A 24,275-nucleotide genomic window follows, 5' to 3' on the forward strand; every position below is an offset into this window, starting at 1 on the left:
GGAGACCTGCAGTGAGGACAGAGCCCTGGGTGGGCAGGTGGGCTTCTGGTGATCCCTGGAGTAGAGGAGATGATGAGTGGCCGGGGCAGATTTCCTCATGGCATCCCCCAGTTCTCCTGCCCACAGACCTTGCTTTCATAGTCCTGGCCTCTGCTTCCTTGCTTGCTCATTCATTCACTTCTTCATCTTCATCTTGCAGCAAAATATATTCAGGGACTCTGTAGGTGCTGTGTGCAGCAAGGGGCACAAAGAGGCATGAGACGGGGCCCCATGACTTCTGTAATTTACCGTTGCTCTAGCTGGTCTGTCCTCCCCTCTCTCCTCCCTCCCACTGCAGACCAGCACAAGTCTAGCTCAAGTGCAAGGTTACCTAAAGGTGACTCAGTGGGAAGGAAATTCAGGATATGGACATGTTATTGGTGTAGATCCGCACACAGCCTCACTCGGCTCTGATGCCTGAGTCTAAAGTGCTGAAGTCTCACCTTCTCTGTTGTGGGGATGACTTTGTGTGGTGCTTAAAAAGACAGGCTCTGGGACTGGGCATGGTGGCTCACACCTGTAATCCTAGCACTTTGGGAGGCCGAGGCAGGTGGATTGCTTGAGCTCAGGAGTTTGAGACCAGCCTGGGCAACATGGTGGAACCCCCATCTCTACTAAAATACAGAAAAATTAGCCAGGTGTGGCGTGGCGGCGTGCACCTGTGATCCCAGCTACTTGGGAGGCTGAGGCAGGAGAATTTCTTGAACCCGGGAGGCAGAGGTTGCAGTGAGCCAAGATCATGCCATTGCACTCCAGCCTGGGCGACAGAGTGTGACTCCATCTCAAAAAAAAAAAAAAAAAAAAAAAAAGACAGGCTCTGCAGCTGAACAGGCTGGGCTCAGACCCCATCTCTGCTGAGTGCTGGCTGGGAAAACCTGAACAAGCTCTTATCCGCAGCTTCCCCTCCTCTAAGGAATGGGAAACCCATAGCCCCTGTCTCATACGCTTTTGTAAGGGCTATGTGAGTTATTCCACATTGAGTCCTTCCAAATGGGTACATAGAGCACACCCCAAAGATGTGAGGTCCTAGTGTGAGTACCCTTGTGTCCGTTCAGTGTGTCTGCTTCTGCTCCTGGGCCTGCCCATGGGGCTCTAAGCAGTACTTCTGTTTTCTCTGTCAAATAGGAAACCTAGAGTGAAGAGCAGGAGCGAGTGGGAAGTCATGTCTGGGAGAGGGAGAGAGAGATGATGGGATGAGGGAAAGGTAGGAGCCCAGAGACAGCCAGTGCCCCTGGGTCTTTAGGCTCTGAGTTTAAATCAGCCCCATTGGCTTAGGGGCATGTTTTTTGTTTGTTTGTTTGTTTGTTTTTTCCATCTGTGCTCAGCTGTGTGGGTGGGGTTAGACCTGACCAGGGTTGGAGTTTCCCTGTGCAAGTGTGAGGAAGCAAGACAAGAGCGAGGAGTGGAAGTGTGTGACCTGATAACGTGGATCCTGGAGTGGAGTAGGGTAAGAGGGCCAGCAAGGATAGGAGGGTGTGAGAGGGTGGAAAGGCAGTGGGATGCATGGTCTGTGGGAGGCTGGGGCACCCCAGAGTCAGAGACCTGAGGGACTGCACTAAGAAGATGAGGGCGGGCACTGTAGCTAAGTCGGTAATCCCAGTGCTTTGGGAGGCCGATATGGGAGGATTGCTTGAGGCCAGGAGTTCAAGACCAGCCTGAGCAACACAGAGAGTTCCCCCCCAACCTACAAAAAATTTAAAAAATTAGCCAGATTTTTAAATCTGGCTAGTAGCCTATAGCCCTAGCTACTTGGGAGGCTGAGGCCAGAGATCTCTTGAGCCCAGGTGGTTGAGGCTGCAGTGAGCTGTGATCACACCACTGCACTCCAGCCTGGGTGACAGAGTGAGAGCCTGTCTCAAAATAAATAAATAAATACATACATACATAAATAAATACATAAATACATATGATGAGTCATGGCGTTCATAAAGTGGGACATTTGAATGTGGGATTTAGATTTCAGTGATTGGTGAAAAGCCTTTCTAGAGCAGCAGAATCCACTAGAAACGAAAGGTGAGCCACACATGCAATTTTAAAGTTCTTAGCAGCCAGTTTAAAAGGTGAAAAGACACAAGAATCTGGCCAGGCGTGGTGGCTCACACCTGTAATCCCAGCACTTTGGGAAGCTGAGGTGGGCGGTTCACCTGAGGTCAGGAGTTCGAGACCAACCTGGCCAACATAGTGAAACCTTGTCTCTCCTAAAAAAAAAAAAGAAAACACAAGAAATTAACTGAAATACAGTAATGCACTTTAGTGAATCCAGTGTATCCAATATATTATCATTTTGACGTGTAATTGCTATAAAGTTTATTGAGGTATTTATGTATTTTTTTCTCTCATGCTGAGTCTTCAAAATCCAGTGTGTCTTTTACAGTCAGAGTCCGTCCCTGCTTGGGCCAGCCATGTTTCCAGTGCTCGAAGCAAATGGCCCAGGCTGGGGAGGCTGAAATTAGGTAAGGAGGCCACAAGGAGTGATACCTGGGCATCAGGAGAGCCAGGGCAGCGACAGGGTCCCCAGGAGGGGAGGAGCAGGTGGCTCTTAACAGTGAGGTGCGGTGTCAAGTCTTATGACAGTGAACACAAGTGCTGGGGGTTTTTAGGGAGGAAGGAGAGGGAAAGTTCTAGAAGGAAGCAAAGCGAAACATCTACCGCCCTGGCATATGACTGGTGTATGAGGAGAATGGGAAAAGAAAAGTACTCATGGGAAAGGTCAGGCAGGCAGGAAGCAGGTCTCATTTGGAACAAGAAAGTAGAAGAAACGCCTACAGCAGAGGCTGAGGGAATGAGAGGTTTCACGGCTGACTGGCTGGGAGTCCAGGGGCCGATGCAGGAAGGTTTCAGGAGTCAGGAGGGAGATGGCATGAAAGGAGGATAAACACAGCTGTTTGGAGTTAACAGTAGGTGATGGGGGGCCTTGGGAGTCCTGGTTTTCTGTGGGTGCAATGGACTGAATGTTTGTGCCCCCTCCAAATTCCTATGTTGAAATCCTAACCCACAAAGTGATGGGATTAGGAGGTGGGTCCTCTGGGAGGTGATTAGGTCATGGGGGTGGAGCCCACGTGGGTGGGATAAGTGCCCTTATAAAAGGGACCCCAGCGGCTCCCTCACTCTCTTGCCGCCGTGGGAGGATACCGTGAGGGGTGGGGCGGCTGTGTAGACACCAGATCTGCCGGTGCCTTGCTCGTGGACTTCCAGCCTCCAGAACTGTGAGCAGTACATTTGTGTTTATGAGCTGCCCTGGCTGTGGTACTTTGCTGTGGCAGCCTGGACTAAGGCAGGGGGGCTTGCTAAGCCAGGACTGAGGGCTCAAGTGATCCTGCTGGGTGGCCTCAGGGCAGAAACTGCTGGTGAGGCTGTGAGGTTTTGTGGGGAGGAGTTTTTTGAGGAGCACCCAAAGTCCTAGGGCGTCTCATCCCCATCCTGTTTGCCCAGATCTGCTGAGCTCCCTCCTCTGGCATGGCCTGTTGTGCTTTTCGTGCATAGGTAGCAGAGCTGGAGGCTTCAGGGACACGGATGACTCAGTCCCCTACAAGTGGCAGGGGAGGCTCTCAGCATTTCTGTCTCCCAAGCCAGACACCCTTCCAACTGAATGGCGGTAGGAACTGGGAGAGTGAGACAGGTGTATTCAACTCATTTGTTTCTGCCCAGAGAAGAAACCAGTTCATCAAACCAAAGTGGACCAGGAGGTGGGCGGAAGGTTGCATTAGCATCCCAGAAAGAGGAGTGATTTAAAAATGGAACTAGCTGAGACCTGGCTTCCAACTTGCAGACATCTTTAAGTGACTTACTGTCATTGACAGAAGGGCCAGGAAGGGAAGTGGGAATCTTCTAAACAAGGAGCTGGGGCCACTCTATAAGGGGAGGGTCTTTTGGCCTGAACTTAGGCAGAACCCTGAGCCTGCTGCTTGCTTGAGTCTCAGTACATTGATGCCGCATTCCTTCTAATCTGTGTGCTGGGCATTTGGGGCGTGAATAGTGGCATCTTCCACCAGCCCCAGGAACCCCTTGTTCTTCCTGGGAGGCTCTCAGGTTCTCTCCCACGTGGCTGCAGTGGTGTACCAGCTCACCTTGGCCACCCTGCCCTCCCCTCTCCCAGCTTCCTCTCTCTACCCCTCAGCCCCCGCTATAGAAGAAGACACACACCAGCATCCTTTCCCGAAAACAAGCACACACACCCTTGATTGTTCTCCAGAATTTTTATGCAGAGTAACTTGGGACATGGATAGGGGGGGAGGAAAAATAACAAACATTATGTGAAAGTGACAAGATGGACAGATCTCTGCAAGTACTAAGAGAAACTGTCCTAGACCATTGTGAAATCTGCATGGAATTAGCCCTGGCTGTCCCTCCTTCCCCTGCTCTCCCGTACTTAGAAGGCTTGGGAGCATCTGGCTCTGCGGAAGACCAGGCTCCTACCCCGGGTGCCCTTGCTGGGCCGTCTGCCCTGAGGACTCAGGCCTGGGATGCAGCAGGGCAGAGGTCACTGGTGTTCACTCTATCCCAGTTGGTTGTTCTGGAGAGGAAAAAAACAAGCCAAAATGTTTTTTTCTGTTCTCTTACTCAACACAGAATGCTTCACTTCAGGTTACCAAAATGGATGAGGATTTCTCTCCATCAACAGCCAATTCTGAAGTGGGTTCTCCTACAGACACCAGCTGGGTGTCCTCTGGTTCAATTCAATCCTGATACGATGCACCTGGTGGTAGCCTGCGATCCACAGGTTGAAGGCGCAGTCCCACAAGACTGCTCCCACCCTGCACCCACTTCCTTTGATTGAGTGGCTATAAATCGGTGTTCCCAGGACCCCCCCACCTTGGGTTTGATTATTTTGCTAGAGTGGTTCCTGAAACTCGGGGAAACACTTTACTCACATTTACAGGTTTATTGAAAAGGATATTACAAAGGATGTGTAGATGAACAGCAGAGGGAAGAGGTGCACAGGGTGGGTCTGGGAGTAGGTGTGCAGACCTTCCATGCCTTCCCCAGCTGTTCTGCCCTCCAGGAACTTCTGCACGTCCAGCTCTCCAAACCCAGCCCTTTTGGGTTTTTATGGAAGCTTCATTATGTAGGCATGATTGATTAAATCATTGGCTGTTGATAATCAACTCAACCTTCAGCCTCTCTTTTCCTGGAGGTTGGGGGGTAAGGCTGAAGGTCCCAACTCTCCAATCCTGCCTTGGTCGTTCCAGGGGCCAGTCCCCATCCTGAGGGGATCTAGGGGGTCCCCAGACCCACTCATCTCATGAATATACAAAAATCACTCTTATGACTCTGGAAATCCCAAGAGCTTTAGAAGTTTTTTTTGTTTTTTTTTTTGTTTTTTTGCCAGGATTCAGGGTGATGACCAGGATGATACAGACTTCACAACATCACGGTTGTTGAGGACCCTCCCAGGCTCCAGGGAGACTTGTCTCCCTGGGTCCGCTGTGACTCCAGGCAGGACTCGGGGGGTGGCTCTCGGTGGCAGTGCCCCTGCTTCATACTTTCCTTCCCTGTCTTATGGAGTCCCCATGAAAGCCAGAGAGTGGTGGCAGCTTCAGAGACAGAGGTTGTTTGTGGCTCCCTGTTACAGTGAGCGATGTGAGTGATGAGTAACCATCGTGAAGTCAGACTTGGGTGGGTTTCACGAAGCTCCTTGGATGAGCTGAGCTCTGAGGTTCCTCCCAGCAATAAAACCCTATCTCCACCTGCTGTTTATGAGCGGTGGGACCAAAGACAACAAGAAGAAAGTAACTGTTTGCTGCTGTTAAAACTCAAGTATGTAACAATGGAATCATTGCCTTCTGTTTTTTTGGTTGTTGTTGTTGTTGTTGTTTTTTTAATGTTTAGAGCCAGTTTTTTTGGAAATAAACACTCATTTTGATCAGATCCAATTTGTGAGTTTCTTTTAAAATGGGAGAGGAGAAATAAATTTGGATAACTCCAAAATGCTCTAAAATTATGACTAAGAAACTGAAATATTAGTTTTTCAAGGAAAGGACATTTTGATGAAGGGAACTGCCAGAATATTCGCTCATGGTCTCACAGTTAATGCATGACAGAGGCAGGCTTTGCATTGACCTCCACAGAGCCCCAAACCCATGCTGTTCCCCCAAAGCGCTGTGAGAGATGCTACCTGCTTGATACAGGAAAGGGGGCTCTAGAGGTTCAAGGTTCTCTCCACAATGTAGCCTGACACTGGGGACCCTCTCCCGACTCATCCTCAGCTCAGCGTGCCAGGGTTGCATTGTTTTTATATAAACTTCTCTGTTCTTTAATCTCCGCTGCAAAACATCTCCCTACCCCCAGGATGCAGTATTTTAGCAAAAACTCTTTGGGGTATTCTTGCTCCCAGTTTTAGGAGGAACTCTTCACCATGTTTACCTCTAGGAATAATACAATTATTTGATATAACCCCATTTTCAACGTGTCCTATTGAAAAGAAATCAAGGAATTTTTTTCTCCCCAAAAGTCAAGCTCTTAATAAGACTTTTCATTTGCTTTCCAAGAATGTGTCTTCACCTTTCCTTTTGATATGACAAATGCCTTGCTGCAGAGCTGCGGCCTCAGTGCCACGGATCTGTGATTTCACCACTAAATCAGAGTGAGCATCTGGGGCAGGCTCAGGCCTTGATATGACTAAGAAGCTCCACGTGTGATTTTGACTCTCAGCCAGGAGTCAAGTATCGATTCCGTTCCAGTGATTACCTTTTACAGTTTACCTACATGGACACAAAGAAGCAATCAGAGGCCCTGGGCATGCAAAGAAAGCCCAACTTTTAATTAATTTATTTGAGACAGAGTCTCACTGTCTCACCCAGGCTGGAGTGCAGTGGCACCATCTCGGCTCACTGCAACCTCCGCCTCCTGGGTTCAGGTGATTTTCCTGCCTCAGCCTCCCAGGTAGCTGGGATAACAGGCCTACACCACCAAGCCTGGCTAATTTTTGTATTTTTAGTAGAGATGGGGTTTCGTCATGTTGGCCAGGCTGGTCTCGAATTCCTGACCTCAAGTGATCTGCCCACCTCAACCTCCCAAAGTGCTGGGATTACAGGCATGAGCCACTGCACCTGGCTCCAGCTTTTATTTTTTCAGACCAAAAGTTTGCTCCAAAAATGTGTTTTTCCAGCCAATTAGAATTTGTCAATTATTTGCATATGGCAAATGTAAGAGACAGTCTTTGCCACAAAAATAACTCTTGTTTACATGTGTTTGCTTTGCTGTTCGCTGGCTGATGGGGAGACACACCTTGCCTCAAAGAACCTTAGAGACTAGTGGGATCACCAGAGAGGGAAAGAGGTAATGGATGATAATGAGGATGGTGTGAAAGATGCGTGCAAGGTTCTGACATGGTTCTTTCAGTGGTACTTAATTCTTAACATACTACCTTCTAGAACTTTTTTCTCTTTTTAGAGTCAGGGTCTTGCTCTGCCACCCAGGCTGGAGTGCAGTGGTGACATCATAGCTCACTACAGCCTTGATCTCCTGGGCTCAAGTGATCCTCCCACCTCAGTCTCTTGAGTAGCTGGGATACATGCACAAACCACCATCCCTGGCTAATTAAAAAGAAATTTGTAGAGATAGAGTCTCATTATGCTGCCCAGGCTGGTTTTAAATTCCTGAGCTCAAGCAATCCTCCCACCTCAGCCTCCTGAAGTGCTGGGATTAAGTCATGAGCCAGTGTGCCTGACCTTGACCATATTAAAACTTGAACATCTAAAATTTGGTTTTGCTTCTCTATAAATGAAATTTCCTTGGTGTGTGTTAACTTTCTTCTTGCAACATGTCACTGAACTGTGACTTAGTTACTTTCATTAAAGTCAGTGTTTCTTAGGATGTGGCTACATACAGCATAGTGGTGTTCAAGATGCCTTTGATACACAGGTATGAATCTGTTATTTTAATAGGTGTCTTTTTTTTTTATGAGACAATCTCACTCGGTCACTCAGGCTGGAGTGTAGTGGCAGGATCTTGGCTCACTGCAGCCTCTGCCTCCCAGGTTCCAATGATTCTCCTGCTTTGGCCTCCTGGGTAGCTGGGGTTACAGGTACCTGCCACCATGCCTGGCTAATTTTTGTATTTTTAGTAGAGACAGGGTTTCACCATGTTGGATAGGCTGGTTTCGAACTCCTGGCCTCAGGTCACCCACCTGCCTTGGCCTCCCAAAGTGCTAGAATTACAGGCATGAGCCACCGGGGCCAGCCAGGCATCTATTTTAATTTGTAATAGGAAGCCACTAATTCTCCACTTATGGTGATGAAGTTTCCTTCCAAAGAAATTTAAGTTTAAATGTATTTAAGTCGAGTGATGTTAAGAAAGTAATAGCCCAGGGATACTCAGCTATGGCAAGATTGTGCAGGCTGTATGCAGGGAAGGATGCCTACAGAGAGGAAACCATCTATCTCCTGCTCCCAGCAATCATCAAGCAGCCACATGCTCCACACTGAGATGAACAACGTCTCCCAGCCTGGCATTCTGGATTCTTCTGGCAAGTCACTGTTTGTATCTATTTATTTGCTCAGAGCTACTGGCCTTGCCCTCTCCAGACCTCTTGGCTTCCTGACGTCCAGATGCCACCCTCACTTCTGGAGGCCACTGCAAAATGGAAAAATCTTTCCCGGGATTCTGTTTGAGCTTGGGATAGTTTTTCTTCTTCCTGTTGTCGTGGTGGTTGTCGACCATTTTCTCCAGTGCTCTGGTCTTGTGTGTGCCTGTGTCTGCAGACAACCTGTTAATCGTGAACAGCTTTGTCTGGTACTTCCTGTAGATGGTTCACACAGAGAGGAAGACTGTTTGCTCCTTAAAGTCACTGCTTTCAAATTTGTATGTGTTGTACATTGCACTATGAAGTGAAGAGAAAACAGAATTCAGCCCATCTAGAAAGGGCTGTCTTTCATGCACTGGTGAATTGCAGCCTCCTCCATGCAGACTCTGTGACTACCTCCGGCACCGAATGCATCGCCACCTGTGCAGGCAGCACTTTGCTTGTGTCACCGCTCCCTTCCGCGCCGACCTCATTCTTCCCTGTGTTGCAGTTACCCTTTATGCGTCGTCTTCCCCTCCCATGGCTGCGTCTGAAAGGCAGTGGCCGCATCTTAATCTCTCAACAAATATCTTGAGCATCTGCTATGTGCCAGGCACTGGCCTGGGAGCTACTCAGTTGGAAATGACTGACGCTGACAAAGTCTCTCCCTCCCGCAGCGTGTCATCTTTGTATTTTCCAGCACCTATCAGAAGTGTGTTAGTTATCTATTGCCGCATAACAAATTACCCCAATACTGAGCAGCATAAAACAAATGTATTCCTTATGCAGTTTCTGAGGAAGTCATGGGTGTTTTTTTTTTTAAAGCCAAAATTTTGTAAATTTTTTCAGATTAAAAATTTTGTACCCACATATGTCTATATAATCTGGGAGAAATCTGGGAGAAATCCGGGAGCGATTTAGCAGAGTAGCCCTGGCTCAGGCTTTCTCAAGGGGTTGTGATGCAGGAAGAGCAAGCCCCAAAATTGGAGGGTTCTTGGCTTTGCCCAGGAAAGAATTCCAGGGTGAGCCGGTGGTGTTAGTAACTTTTATTGAAGGGGCAGTGCATGGCAGTAGCAGAGGTGCTGCTCCCTGCAGAGCAGGGCTACCCCATAGGCAGTGCGGCCAGAACAGCAGCTCCGAGGCAGTTCTGCAGTCCTATTTATGCCCATTTTTAATTATAGGCAAATTTTGGGCAGTTTATGCAGAAACTTCTAGAAAAATGGTGACAACTTCTGGGTTGTCATGTTGCCATAGAAAGGGATGGTAACATCTGGGTGTTGCCATGGCAATGGTAAACAACATGGCACTTTGGTGGGTGTGTCTTATGAAAAGCTGCTCCTGCCCCATTCCTTTTTTAGCTAGTCCTCGGTTTGGTCTGGTTTCTGAGCTCTGCCTCTGAAGTCGAATCTTGCCTCCTGCCTCGGTTGCGGTAAAGATATTGTCCAGGCTGCCATCATCTGAAGGCTTGACATGGTGGGAGGATCTGCTTAGAGGCTCACTCACCTACATGGCTGTCAGCCAAAGCCATTTCTCTTCATGTTCCCTGGATCCCATGGGACGATGACACTTTGTGTTTTTTGAGGCAGAGTCTCGCTCTGTCGACCGGACTGGAGTGCAGCGGCCTGATCTCAGCTCACTGCAAGCTCCGCCTCCCGGGTTTACGCCATTCTCCTGCCTCAGCCTCCCGAGTAGCTGGGACTACAGGCGCTCGCCACCTCGCCCGGCTAGTTTTTGTATTTTTAGTAGAGACGGGGTTTCACCGTGTTAGCCAGGATGGTCTCGATCTCCTGACCTCGTGATCCGCCCGTCTCGGCCTCCCAAAGTGCTGGGATTACAGGCTTGAGCCACCGCGCCCGGCCAGGACGATGACACTTTGTAAAGGCTCTCTGTGGGCACTCATGACATGGCAGCTGGCTTCCCCTCAAACATTCCAAGAGAGAAAGACTGAGCCAGAAGGAAGCTGTGTGTCTTTTGTCTCAGTTCAGAAGTGACACACCATTACTTCTGCCATATTCTATTGGTCACACAGACCAACCCTGGTACAACGTGGAAGGGGGTTGATTGCAGAAGGTGCTGGGATCGTGGGGTCTATTTTGAAGGCTGGCTACCAGAGTGGGGCTTTCCACAGTGGGTGTTCCATAAATGCCTGTTAAAGTTTTTACCCCTACAATCCTTAAGTCAAAAGCTCTACTTTTATTTTTAGTAGACTTTGTTTTTTGATAGTAGTGTCAGGTTTATAGCAAAGGCAAATGGAAAGTACAGAATATTCCCATATATCCTGCCTGCCACCCTCCCTGTGCACAGCCTCCCCCGCTGTCAACATCCCCACCAGAATGGTGCATTTGTTACAATCAGTGAACCTATGTTGACACATCGTTATCACCCAGAGCCCATTGTTTACATTAGGGTTCCCTCTTGGTGTGTTGAACATTCTGTGGGTTTGGCCAAATGTCTAATGGCATGCATCTGCCATTGCAGTATCATACAGAGGAGTTTCACTTCCCTGAAAATCCCCTGTGCTCTGCCTGCTCATCCCTCCTGCCCTCCCAATCCCTGGCAACCACTGATCTTTTTACCGCCTCCATACTTTTGTTTTTTCCCAGAATATCTATCACATAGTTAGAATCATACAGCCTTCTCAGATGTATGTAGGCACCTGTCACAAGCAGGTGCTTGCTATTAAATAGCCTCAGGTAGAGGGCAAGGGAACTATTCTTTTTTATGGGGAAAAAAACAGAGTGACATCATTGCACGTTGACGCACTCCTACAGTGAACCAGCAACACATATGCAGATGACACAAAGGCAAACTTCAAGTTAACTGTTTTCATGGCTGTGTGATTTTTCCTCCTCCTGTTCTGTCATGAGGCTAAGGAGGAAGCAGGGCTCAAAGCAGGAGAGCTGAAACTACCACCATGAGAACGAAACCAGTATTTGTATAATATTTTTCAATGCTATTCCTCCCACTCTGACTCTTGAGAGGAACAGACTTTCCTCTGGTAAGTTGCAACCAGACAGCTAGTGGCTCTCACCAGAAGGAAAAAAAAAGGAAATGTTACCAGGAGCCTACATATTTAGGAGCAAAACGCTTTTTAGAGCCTAGTGTATGGTAAGGGATGGAAAATCCCAGAAAAGGTTTAGGGTGAGTTAGAAAGATGTGCTCTATTTTGTCTTAGCGGAAAATCAGCTCAACTCTTCAAAACTTGCTAATGTAAGGATGAATGAGGATGGTCATTGGATTTGTACTTGACAACTTGCTCGACACTGCACCCAATGTCTTATGGAAATATTATGTAATAGCTCTGTTTAGCTGGTTTAACAGCAGTATTTTTAATAAAACGAAGTCAATGAGTGGGAAAATGTTCCTTATATAACAATACCTCTGGGGAACCAGGGCTGTGTGGATCCTAAGGTACCAATAGTCACCACCATTTCCCTTGTGGTCATAAAACCTCCTGAGGCCAAGGAGGTAGTAATGATACCTGGGAGGTGATACATTACCTTTGAGGTACCTCCTTGCAAATGGAAACCTACGGAGGAATTGCAAACATGGCACCATCCTTCAAGATGTTTTCTAAATATCAATTTTAGCCTCTCGACAACCTTTTGCTGCCCACTCCTGTTAGTGACACTCCTCTCCTTTCCATTCCTTTCCTTTTTCCTTTCCTTTTCCTTTCCTTTCCTTTTGACAGTCTCACTGTGATGCCCAGGCTGGAGTGCAGTGGTGTGATCTCAGCTCACTGCAACCTTTGCTTCCCAGGTTCAAGTGATTGTCTTGCCTCAGCCTCCCAAGTGGCTGGGATTACAAGCGCACTACACCACACACAGCTAATTTTTGTATTTTTAGTAGAGATGGGGTTTCACCATATTGGCCAGGCTGGTCTTGAACTCCTGACCTCAAGTGATCCACCCGCCTTGGCCTCCCACAGTGCTGGGATTACAGGTGTGAGCCACTGTGCCTGGCCTTAGTTAGTGACACTCTTGAAGTGGGGACAGTCCTTCTGGAGAGGGGTCTCATCCACAGGGGGTAAGGAACAAGCATTAAAGGGATATGCATTTTTTAATGCCCCCCCACCTCACCCTGGTGATTCCTACATGCCCTGTATGCCCTCCTGACATCGGGGAGAGGACCCCTTCTTTCCACTTTCAGTCAACAGAGCAGGTGGAGGTCAGTAAGCCTCTGCATGGGTCGTCTGAGAAGGCTTCCTTGAAGGACAAGTTCAGCCAAAAGATCAACGTGGGTCCTGGGGCCGAATTTGCCGCTAACATTTGGCATTCTTTATCTGTACACCAAAGGGGTTGAATTACATGGCCCAAAAGGCCACTGCAGCAATGATATTTCCCTATTGCATTTTGAGCAGAAGTTGAGGAGTGTCACAGGATGAGGTTACTGTGTTTTCCAGCAAATCTAAATGCAAGGTTGCAAGCTGGTCAGAGCTGGCTTACAGATGTGTTTTGTTTACACTCCCCAGTGTTTTGTGTTTGATGAATTAGTTGCCAACACTTAAAAATAGATGTAGAAAATTCTGGATCTGGCCACACCCACCTCTCATCCCTGCATAGTAGCCTCTGCCAGAGCAGGCACGTGCTGTTGGCCTCCCCATAGTCCCGCTGGGCCCATTTCGCTCATTCCCATACCTCCCCAGCCACTGTAGAAGTTTGAGTTTGCAACTTCTGTTTTAATTTCTCTTCATGTTCCCTGGATCCCATGGGACGATGACACTTTATAAAGGCCACATATCCAAGACTATTCCAAGGTCTTTCTGCTGCTTAAACTAGCTCAAGAAGAGTTGGTTTGTGTGAGCATGTGAGCTGTGGACATGTGATCTCGCTTGGTCATGAACATAGAGAGTGGGAGGAGAGGTAGAGGCTGAATATGATGATCCTGGAAAGCTCCCCATCAGGTGGTTGCATTCTAGACATGCAAAAGGGATGTGAGAAGTTCAACATGAACATCTGCATGCATCAGGGAGCGATGAGACCAAAAAAGAAAAGAGCGTATGGGGTTTTTAAGTGTCTTCTTTCCTTCCTTTCCTTACCCTTATTGTCCAGGTCCATGTCACAAACGGCGAGCGAGCAGCTGCTGTACCCAGCTAGGGTCCCTGTCAGCCCTGAAGCATGCTGTCCTGGGGCTCTACCTGCTGGTCTTCCTGATTCTTGTGGGCATCTTCATCTTAGCAGGTAAGAGCCGTTTGTTTTTGTCCTGGTCTTTGGGATGAGGAAGGAAGACCTGGAGCTTCCATTCTTCATTCCCACTGTCATGAGCCCAAACACTGCCCTTGTCACCATGGAAACCACAGAGGAAGAAGGAAGAAGCTCTTCAGTAGTATTGCTTGTTTCGCGTGGGAGTAGCCGGCAGGGGCTATGTGAGCTTGTGGAATTGAAGAGTCCAGCAGTAGAGACCTAGCTGCTGGGAGTGGCTTCTGACTTTTCCTGCATCATTGGGGGACATTGTGCATTACACTGGGCCTCCCTGGGCCTCTGGGGTATGGTTTGCACTGAGAAGGTTGGGCATTGTCTTAGCTTCTGGTCCTAGGGTGCCATGAAAATAGTTGTGAGGCACTTTCTTTCCTGGTAAACCTGCTGCCCTTTGCAGTTACTGTAGGCAGAATAGGTTTGCCCCAATTCAGCCAGGCTCTCCTTACCAATTTGTATCTTTCAAGATGGGCAGGTGATGGGGTAGGGCTAGGATTTTCTCAGCCAGGGAGAAGGACAGCTCATGGACTCAGGAAGGGATGGAACAGGGGCCTGTTGGCCCCAGGCTGTGAGCACCCCAGCTCATCATCTATAGGTCATCCCTATGAAGACAGATGGTGAAGCAGATGGCTGTGGTGGTCTTCTCCTGACTCCCTTTCAAAGGAGTCAGTTCCCACCTTTCTTAATGGAGATAGGTAGGACTGGACACAAGTAAGGCTGAGGGATCAGTTTATTTCCACCCGACATGTCTCACGTGAGTACCTGCCTTGCAGCAGGCTCCATGCTAAGATTGGGGGCACAGCTAAATAGGACCCAGGGGCTTCTCTCAAGGAGCTTCCAACCCAGGAACCAAGACAGGGTCATGCAGATAGAGCCCCGCCTCAAGGCAGAATGCAGCAGGCACTGTGATGGGATGTAGCCCAATGTGATGGTGACAGAGCAGGCACATATAGGGAGGTGCGGCTGCTGCATGGAGCAGGTGGGGATGGTGGGAGTGAGGCTGCTGGCCAGGCCAAGCTGACTTGGAGCACTGAGGGAGGGGACCTCGGGTGAAGCCCAGGGCAGGAATCTGGAGGTCCAGCCCTTACGGATAGATGACCTTTTGCTGGAAATTCAGAGGCAAATGGCCAGGACCTCCCTGGTCTTGACTCACTTTCTGTCAAGCGGAACTAGTCACTTGGATGTTGTAATGGGGTGTTCAATGTTGCCTGCGCCTTTAGGTTGCCACACTCAGGGCAAAGACATTGGGGTGGAGTCTGTCCCACCAATGAGCAACCTGAGGGGTGGCCAACAGCAACAACGAGAGAGCCTCATGATTCATCCCTGGGACTAGAGGACAGGGGCCAGCAGGGTCCCTCGCAGGCCAAGTGGGCCAGAGGAGGATTTGAACATGTTCTCAGGCTGCTTGGTGAGAGCTTGGGATCTCAGTTTTGTGGGTTTGGCTGCCAGGACCATAACAAAATTCTGGAATGTTTAGGAAGCATTCCAGCCCAACAGGAAACCAGAACAGGAACTTTTAGGTGACAGATGCAGAAAAGCTCTGCAGAACAGGAACTTTTAGGTGACAGATGGGGGTCTGGAGGAGAGGGACCAGATTGTTGGGGGGGTCTGGGGCCAGCCTCTGGAGGTCCTGGAAGAGCATCATCTCTTGGGGAAGAGAAGACTTGCAGCGGAGTGATGGTTCTCTTCTGGTGTCTGGATGGCTGCCATGTGGAAAGGGTAGACATGCTCTATGTGACCCCAGAAGGCAGAGCTAGGACCAACGGGTGGATGTTATTAGGAGACAGATTTCCATTCAAAATAAAGGACAGTTGGCTAACAAGTAGTGCTGTCCAGTATGATGAAAAAAAGGCTTTCTCCTGGCTTGGAGATTGGATGAGGTTTATAATGATGTCCTGGAAGCTTCAGAAAGGAGGGTGGAACATGGTTTCCCAATCTAATAAAAATGTTGCCATACCTCAATTGTTCCAGCATTTTTCTGATCATTATAATTATCTTTGAACCTGAAGTTTCTGGATGCCACATTGCCTGTGTTGAACAAAAATTTGGGGTGGATTGGGGCAGAGCTGGTGCAACAGTGTCATACCTGATCTCTTGGCCCTGGGTGTGTGGCCGCTGTTACCTCCCCAGATTCTTGTCTGGAGAATCATGTTGGCCTCTGGGGAAGGTTTGGTGAGGGTGGCATAGGAAGGGGATTTGGCAAGGTGGTGGACAAGTCTGAAGTTCTTTAAGGAGGCTCTGTCTGATCTTAGAGAGATTTCTTTAGATTGCCTGATTGAAGACCTCAGCGATGCTCCTTCTCAGAGATACCAAAATCAGGGGTGTGGGGAGATCCATGGTCCAGTGTGAAGAAGAGTTTGTAAAAGGCAAACATGTACCTCACATTTATGCATTATCTAAGTTTACCTGTTTGAAGGTTAATCCAACCACCACCCAAATTATTCTATCAATTGGATTCTGCCCACCATCCAACCTGACCAGTGTCCTCCTGGGAGCTTTACTCCGATAATCCCATGCTGTCGCTGGGTTCTGTTCCCTCAGCTCACAGCCTTTCATCATCTCCCAAGGAGACGGCAAGAGACTCCTCCTACCCTCAGTTCCTCTAAGCTTTCCTATCTCTGCAACATATTTTGATTATTACCTTGGCCGATGGCTCCCTATTATGTTTTCATTCTGTTCCCAATTCATTTCTGGACAATCCAATCAGGTTTAAGTTTATGAACTAAAGAATTGAGATTGCCTGGTCATGTGGCCAGGGGGTCCTCAATCCAGCACTTCAGGCGAGATGTCCTTTGCGATGGAATTAAAGAGTCGGAGAGAGTTCAGTCTTATCCATGACTCTTCTGGGCAGTCACTGTGGTGACTGGGTGTGTTCATTAGGAACCACCTCTTCTTCTCTTTCCTGAGACAGTTCCGTAGATAAGTCTGAATTCTCACTGTGGAAATGAAACAGCAGAAAGGGGAAGTGAAAAGATCCAGGATTCGAATGTGGGGTGAGGCTGTAGCATTGCAGCAATGTAGCAAGACCACTGGGCTACAGGGAGAGTCCCTGGGGAGATATGGGCTCCTGCTGCACCTTAATTTAGTTATTTTCTAACAGCACCAGTCGGTCATTGTCATCAGCATCCTCAACAAGCATTGAATTTGTGCATGAGTGTTCAGTGGGTGCAGGGCAAAGAGATAAGCCCTAGGAATAAAATGTCATGAGATGTAGTCCCTGCACAGAAGGGTTTAAAATCACAAACACATACACCCACTGTAGGGCAATGTGATGTAGTTTCTACTGTTGCCAAATTATACAAAGGAGAGCCCAATCCCTGAGGGCTGGAATGGTTGGGGAAGGCCTGGGCCTGGGGAGAGTTATCTACCTGGCTTGGAACAGAGTATCCCTTTTTTGGATCACCTTGTTTCAAGCAAGTCTGTCCCTGGACTTTGCAGGAAAGAGTAATATACTCAGAGCCCATGTCCTTCTACACTGTAGCTTCCTGATTCTATCACGCATCTTGGGAATAGGAGCACAATGCCATCATCCTTTGTTGGGACACTTTGTCAGAAACAACCCTGTGAAACTTCATCCCTTGTGCTTATTGTAAAAATGATGCTGAGGATGTTATTTCTTGCCTTACACAATGCTGTCCTCAGAGGATGCGTGCACCAATTATTTTCTGTCTCAGTCATAGAAGGAGTTATGTGTTCCTTGAGGAATTTGTTTTCAGCTTATGGAGACTGTGAATCTGAAAGTCTTTAAAATTACTTTCAAGGAGGTAGTTAACACAAACTTAAGAGTCAGCTGTCATCCCTTGTATGGTGATATGTGAATTTGAAGGTCATTAAAACAAAAACCTGGGGACAGAATTGTGGTCCACCCGCAGCAAGTGTAGAGACTTTAAGGAAAGCATTTTTGTGTTAGTCTCATTCCTGGCTTCGTTCGGGGTCTCTCTGCTTGATCTTCTTTACCTGGATCTCATCTACTTTCATCTTAGTATAGTTAATGTATCCTTGTGAATTGCCTTAATTCTTTATGGAACAAGGAAGGGTGTTATGTACAGTTTTAACTTTACAAAATTTCTGCCTTTTCTATTTGATTCTTCAAATGTGTGATGTTTTTAATATGTGAATGAATGACAGAGACCAGGGAATCTAGAAAATATTTGTAGAAAAAAAAAAGATGAGTATTTCAGTTTTACCAAGTACCTAATTGAGATGAATATGGAATTGCTACCCAGGGACATTTAGCTAGTAGAAGTGGCAGGTGTGTGATTAACTATATTAACACATATCTAGCGTGTTATGTACTGCATTGACATCATAGCATTTAAGAAGAATATTGAGACAGGCAGGACCATGTAGACTTCATGCTGGTTACAAGTAGGGACTTTGGAGCCAGCCTGTCTGAGCTTGAACCCTGGCTTCTCTATCACCAGCTATGAGACATTGGCCGAGGCACTTGGCCAAGAGCCTCCTTCTCTGAAAATGGGGGAAATCAGTGTACTCCCTATATTAGTCTGTTTTGCATTGCTACAAAGGAATGCCTAAGATGGGATAACTTATAAAGAAAAGAGGTTTATTTGGCTCACAGTTTTGCAGGCCATACAAGCACGGTACCAGCATCTCCTTGGTCTCTGGTAAGGCCTCAGGAAGCTTCCAGTCATGGCAGAAGACAAATGGGGAGTAGACATGTCACGTGGCGAGAGAGAGAAAGGGGGAGGTCCATCCTCTTTAAACAACCAGCTCTCCCATGAACTAATGGAGCAAGATCTCACTCATTACCATGAGGGGGATGCCAAGACATTCATGAGGGATCCACCCCCATGGTCCAAAGACCTCCCACTAGGCCCACCTCCAACACTGGGGATCCGATTTCCACATGAGATTTGTAGTAGTAGCTATTGTTATTGTTACTGCTGGCACTAGTATTACCACTATTATAGCATCATCACTCTTACTTTTTCTTTGTTTTCTTTGCAGTCAATTAACCTTGATAGCATAACCTGGGGTTTAGCCCCACGTTATCTGTGAATGCTCTGTAACCTTGGAAACATCACTTTGCTGTCTGAATGGGAGTTTACCCATTTGTAAAGTGAGCAAATTGGGCAAGATCGGTGGTCTCAAACGTTTTTTACCATGACCTACACAACCAGTACACACATATAAGCATAGCTGAGATAATACTTACATTTGTAATGCCTTTCTACTCTATTTGTTTTTTTTTTAATGATCACAACTCATTCATTTATTTCGTAATTCATGAATAGGATATAAGCTATAGTCTGAAAAACAATGGGCTTAATGATACTTCTACTGTTCTCTGTGTCTTTCAAGCATTCTGGGAGTAGCCATATTCCCTTCAGGATATGGACTTTGAGGCCAGACTTCTGGGTTCAAATCCAGGCTGTGCTATGGAATGGCTCTATCATTTTGAGGCAAATAATTTAACCTCCAAGGGACTTGGTTTTTTCATCTATACAATGGGGTGATTGTGGTGCCTACCCCATGGGGCTGTTGTGAGGATTTAATTAAATAATACATGAAAATTAAAACTCTCTTAGTGCCCGGCACATAAGTACTCAGTAGGCTGGGGACAGTGGCTCATGCCTGTAATCGCAGCTCTTGGGAGGCTGAGGCAGGAGGATTGCTTGAGCCTAAAAGTTTGAGCTGAGCTTGGGCAACATAGTGAGACCTGGTCTCTACAAATAATTAAAAAATGAGCCAGGTATAGCGATATATACCTGTAGTCCCAGCTACTCAGGAGGCTGAGGGAGGAGGATCACTTGAGCCCAGGAGTTCAAGGTTGCAGTGAGCCATGATTCATGCATCGTTGCACTCCAGCCTTGGTAACAGTGAGATCCTGTCTTTTTTTTTTTAAAAAAAAAAAAAGTGCTCCAGAAATATTTGATGATATTATTTCCACAATCAGAGACAGTTTGCTTTCAGAATAGCAACGGATTAGAGACCTACTTGTTTAGCCTGAGCACCCAGTAACTTTGTCTATAAACAGAACTGGGCTCAGTGCAGTACGTGTCCATATGCACATGTTTCCAATAAACATGCAGGGAAGCCTGGAGACATTGTTGGAGAGGTCCTTGCGGTACCGTGACAGCACAGGGCTCAGTAAGCCAAGAAACAGGAACAGAACAGCATTTCCAGGATTGTAGCTCTTTAAGGGAGGGAGCGATGGAGCCAGCAACGGCCCCACCCATGACCCTGAGATGCTTAGCTTCAGTGGGTGTCTCCTACAACCTCCCGCACGACTTCCCAGACAGACACGGTGTTGTGCTTTTCCCAAAAAACAATTGCGAGTCACAGAAACCTCTTCCTTGTCCTCCTTGACTTTCCCACACAGTTTCTAGTTCTTCTTGCAGGAACAAATCATAACAAGGTGTTCTCCTCATCCTCACGATTGCTCATCAGCGAGTTGGAAACACCAAGGAAAGCAAACCCAGTTCCTCCACCCTTGTGTCTTTGTGCCCCGGTCTTCACACTCGCCATGCTGTATTGCAATGATTGGTTTCTGTGCCGGCTCTCCTCCTAGTCAAGGAGAGCTCTTTCATGATAGGGCACCGCACCTTGTTCACCGCTGTCCTCCCACTGTCTACCATCATGTGCTGCATATAGCAGGTACTCAGTTAATAGAAGGACTAAACTGAATGCCTCAACAGAATGGCCATCCTCCCAACAGGCTCCAAGTGTGAGTCGTCAACAGAATTAGACACCACTCCTGGGGTGGCCTAGCCAAGGGGGAGTGTGCCAGGCTGTCACCATAGATGCTGATATTAGCTTAAATTCTCATGAGACTTTCTTTCTTTTCCTTTTTTTTTTTTTTTTTTTTTTGACAGAGTCTGGCTCTGTTGCCCAGGCTGGAGTGCAGTGGTGTGATCTTGGCTCACTGCAAGCTCTGCCTCCCGGGTTCACACCATTCTCCTGCCTCAGCCTCCCGAGTGGCTGGGGCTACAGATGCCCACCACCACGCCCGGCTACTTTTTTTTGTATTTTTAGTAGAGATGGGGTTTCACCGTGTTAGCCAGGATGGTCTGGATCTCCTGACCTCATGGTCTGCCCACCTCAGCCTCCCAAAATGCTGGTGCCCGCCACTAAGCCCGGCTAATTTTTGTATTTTTAGTAGACATGGGATTTTGCCATGTTGGCCAGGCTGGTCTTAAACTCCTGGCCTCAAGTGATCTGCCTGCCTCGGCCTCACAGAGTGCTGGGATTGCAGGCATGAGCCACTGGGCCCAGCCTCTCACGAGACTTTCTAGTGAGACTCATAATACAGGACCCTATATCCAAATGACAGAATACCAGGCAGCCCTCACGATCAGGTCAGATCTGCTCCTCATCCAACCCCAGATCTCTTTCAAAGGAAACCATTGCCTAGTAGGGGCTCCCCCATTGCGTGTCAGTGTCACTGGCTTTGTTGGTCTTGTTGCTTCCAGTTAAAGGCAGATCTTGTCAGTGATCCCAGTTAGATGTCAGCACACTGGTTTCTGCCAGGTATTGCAGTCTTTTGGATCTGTTTGGCTCTGGACTTGGACATCTGTCATTTATTTTTACCAATCAGCCTGTGCCATCAATCATGTTGGAGCCAGTGTCCCAACTATGTCCCTATAGTCCCCATTCCGTAGCCTGCTGCCACGCGTGCAGTTCCCCAGAGAACATGACCAAGGGCTTGCCAGCCCACGCACGCATTTCACCCCTTGTGTCCTGGGAGGTGAGTCAGGGTCATTTGAAGTCCCCCCAGCCTCTTCCTTAGACTCAGACCGCGCACACCTGAGCAGGTTACTGCACTTTCCCTGCACCTACCTCAGCTCTGTTGGGCTGCCCTAGGCATCAGAGCTTCTCCTACAGAAGGTACCTCTAACTCACCTCAGACCCCAGAGGAGGAGGAGGAGGAGAAGGGATCAAGAGCTAGTTGACGCCCTGAGTTCCCCATGGAAGATTCTACTGCCCAGGGTGATACCTCTGACCACGCCTGGGCTGGGTAGAAGTTGGGGGCACAGACAGCTGAAACACTGCCTGCAAATCTGACAAGTACTTCCTGTTCTCTGGAGCTTTAGCCAAAGCCCTACCTACAGCACTCAGGACACTGAAAAGCACCCATCCCTCAGCTCCATCCCGCTGCAATCCTTCAAGGCAAAGAGCCAAATCCAGCCACCACCAGTTTTTATAAAGTTTTACTGGAACATAGACGTGCTCATCCATTTATGTAATGCCTGGTTGCTTTCGTGCTGCAATAGCAGGGCTCAGTAGTCGATGTGCCTGCAGAGCCTCAAATATTTACTACCTGGCCCTGCACAATAAAAGCATTTGCCAACCCCATGCTAGGCCTCACTGATCACTAATTAGCCCTTTAATCCTTCCTCCCTGGATTGCAAGTTATAGTTTCCAGAGATTTTTGCATACATTGTGTCATCTAATTCTTATAACAATCCTAAGGAGTTCAGAAAATAGCTCAGTTTATAAATGAGGAAACTGAGACTTAGACGCATTGCCTGCTCTGGCCCACGGCCCCACAGCTGGGGAATGGGCGCCTGGACTGCAGCCGGGAATGGCATGAATTCAGGGCTTCTCCTGGTCTGAGGCAGAATCTAACACCCAATGGTGAAGTGCATGGCACTGGAGTCAGACTGCCAGGGTACAAACCATGACTTTGCCAATTGCTACGTGACTTCAGGCAAGTTTTTGAACCTACCTGATCCTTAATGTCCTCATCTGTAGAGCAGAGCCGAAGGGATTACTCCGCCCACTTCGAAGTGTCGTGGTGAGGATGAAATTAATTCATCCCTGTTAACCACCTGGAACAGTGCTCAGCAGGTGGGATGTATCATTGGTGTTTGTTAAGTGATTTATAAACGGGTGTAAGTGCCACAGACTGCACAGTAATCCAGCTTCATTTCACCACGCCGTACAGGAATATCAAGAGAAATGTGTCAAGTGCTTTGATATCTATTCCAGGAGCCAGGATTGGAGGAAACTTGAGAGTCGTCATACAGCGACCAGCCCTTGCTAAGAAAAGGAGCTTTTCTATTTAAGCAAAAAGAGAATGGGAGTGGTCTTGAGTCCACCCCTCACTTCCTTCTGCAGCTTTGCACCTCCCTGTCCATGGCTCGGCCTCTGTGCCTCCTAAACCCACCTCTCCTCTTGCTTCCTGGAACTATCTTCTGCTGGGTGTGCCCAGAGCTACCAGGCAGATTTTGCCATTCACTGGGGGCTTTGAATTTGGTCTGGGATGGAAGCCGAGCAACTAATGAGCTCCTATCCTCCACCCTTTTGGAGAGAAGTTATAAGTTCTGGGAATTTCTGTGACAGTCCTGCAGGCATCGTGTCTTGGCTGACTTCGCCCAAGGCTTGGGGCCCTCTACCATCAAATCCCAAACAACAAACACTTACCAGGTGCCAACAATGAGCCTGGTGCTGATTGAGACACAGGGAGATGGGAAGAGAAATAAAGAGAGACCCCTGCTGTGAGGATCATACTGACTGGCAAAGCAGATATGCATAAAATATGCTATCAAGCACAGGGCAGATCAGAAGCTTGAGAACTAGGGAAACCTGAGGTCAAGTATTTGATCATTTACGAGCTGTGATCTGGGGAAATTGTTTCAGCCTCTCTGGACCTCATTTTTAAAAACCAGTAAAATGGGGATAGTAATGAGTAATCATCAGTATGATGAAAACTCAGTGAGATAACACATGAAGTGCTTTTGCACAATGCCTGGCTTATACTAGGGCCTCAATAACCATTTCCCTGTAAATCTCAGAATAGAGGTTTCTGAGAAGTCCCAGTTTAATTCAGGGAAGCAATCATAGGTGTCCTTTGCTGCCCATCTCTACCTGCTTTACTTGTAAATCTCAGACCCTGTCCCTCTTCTCTCCTTTTATATATGCATATATATTATTACGGATTCGAGGATGTGTGTACAGATTTGTTACATGGGTATATTCCGTAATGGTGTGATGTGACTTCTAGTGCAAATAGTATCACTCAAGTACTGAACATTGCACCCTATAGGTAGTTTTCCAACCCTTACCCTCCTCCTCTTCTCTTTAACTGAACTGTCTTTCCAGTGACTGCCATCAACTTCCATCAGATTCCGTCTGTCTTCGCCTGAATTCCACCTTCTTGTGGCCTCCCCACTTGGTTATTTAACAAACACCATCTCAAATCCAATGTGTGATCAGAAGTCTTGACTTTTCTCTCCCAAACCTGCTTCTCCTCCAGTCCTTTCCATCTCTGTAAATGACACCATGATCTACCTGAAACCAGGGCATGCTGCCAGCTGTATTTCACCTGCCTGCCATGTTCATGCATCAAAAGCCCTGATGAGCTCCCAGCACCCTGACCTGCACCCCTCCAGTCGTCGACACATAGAGTTGCCAATGTTAGCCAATAAAAATACAGGAGCCCAGTAATTTGAATTTTAGATAAGTAATGGGTAATTTTCTAGAATAAGTAGGTACCAAATACTTGGTGTAAGTGCCCAGGAGGGAAGAGGGGGAGGCAGAAGGGCTCTCACATTCCTGTCCAGTCTCCAGTCTTC

At 47.7% G+C, this 24,275-nt stretch overlaps 1 protein-coding gene across 1 annotated transcript in view; it reads left to right on the plus strand.

The window, feature by feature from the left end:
• SCARA5 (scavenger receptor class A, member 5) overlaps nucleotides 1-24,275 on the plus strand; it is a 130,898-nt gene that overhangs the window by 13,054 nt on the left and 93,569 nt on the right. Inside the window, exon 3 of the mRNA XM_011944574.1 lies at nucleotides 13,594-13,722. Coding sequence (XP_011799964.1) covers nucleotides 13,594-13,722 — 129 coding nt within the window. The remainder of the gene's footprint in view (nucleotides 1-13,593; nucleotides 13,723-24,275) is intronic.

This window comes from Colobus angolensis, unplaced genomic scaffold (assembly GCF_000951035.1).
Source record: "Colobus angolensis palliatus isolate OR3802 unplaced genomic scaffold, Cang.pa_1.0 Scaffold233, whole genome shotgun sequence".
Lineage (NCBI taxonomy): Eukaryota > Metazoa > Chordata > Mammalia > Primates > Cercopithecidae > Colobus > Colobus angolensis.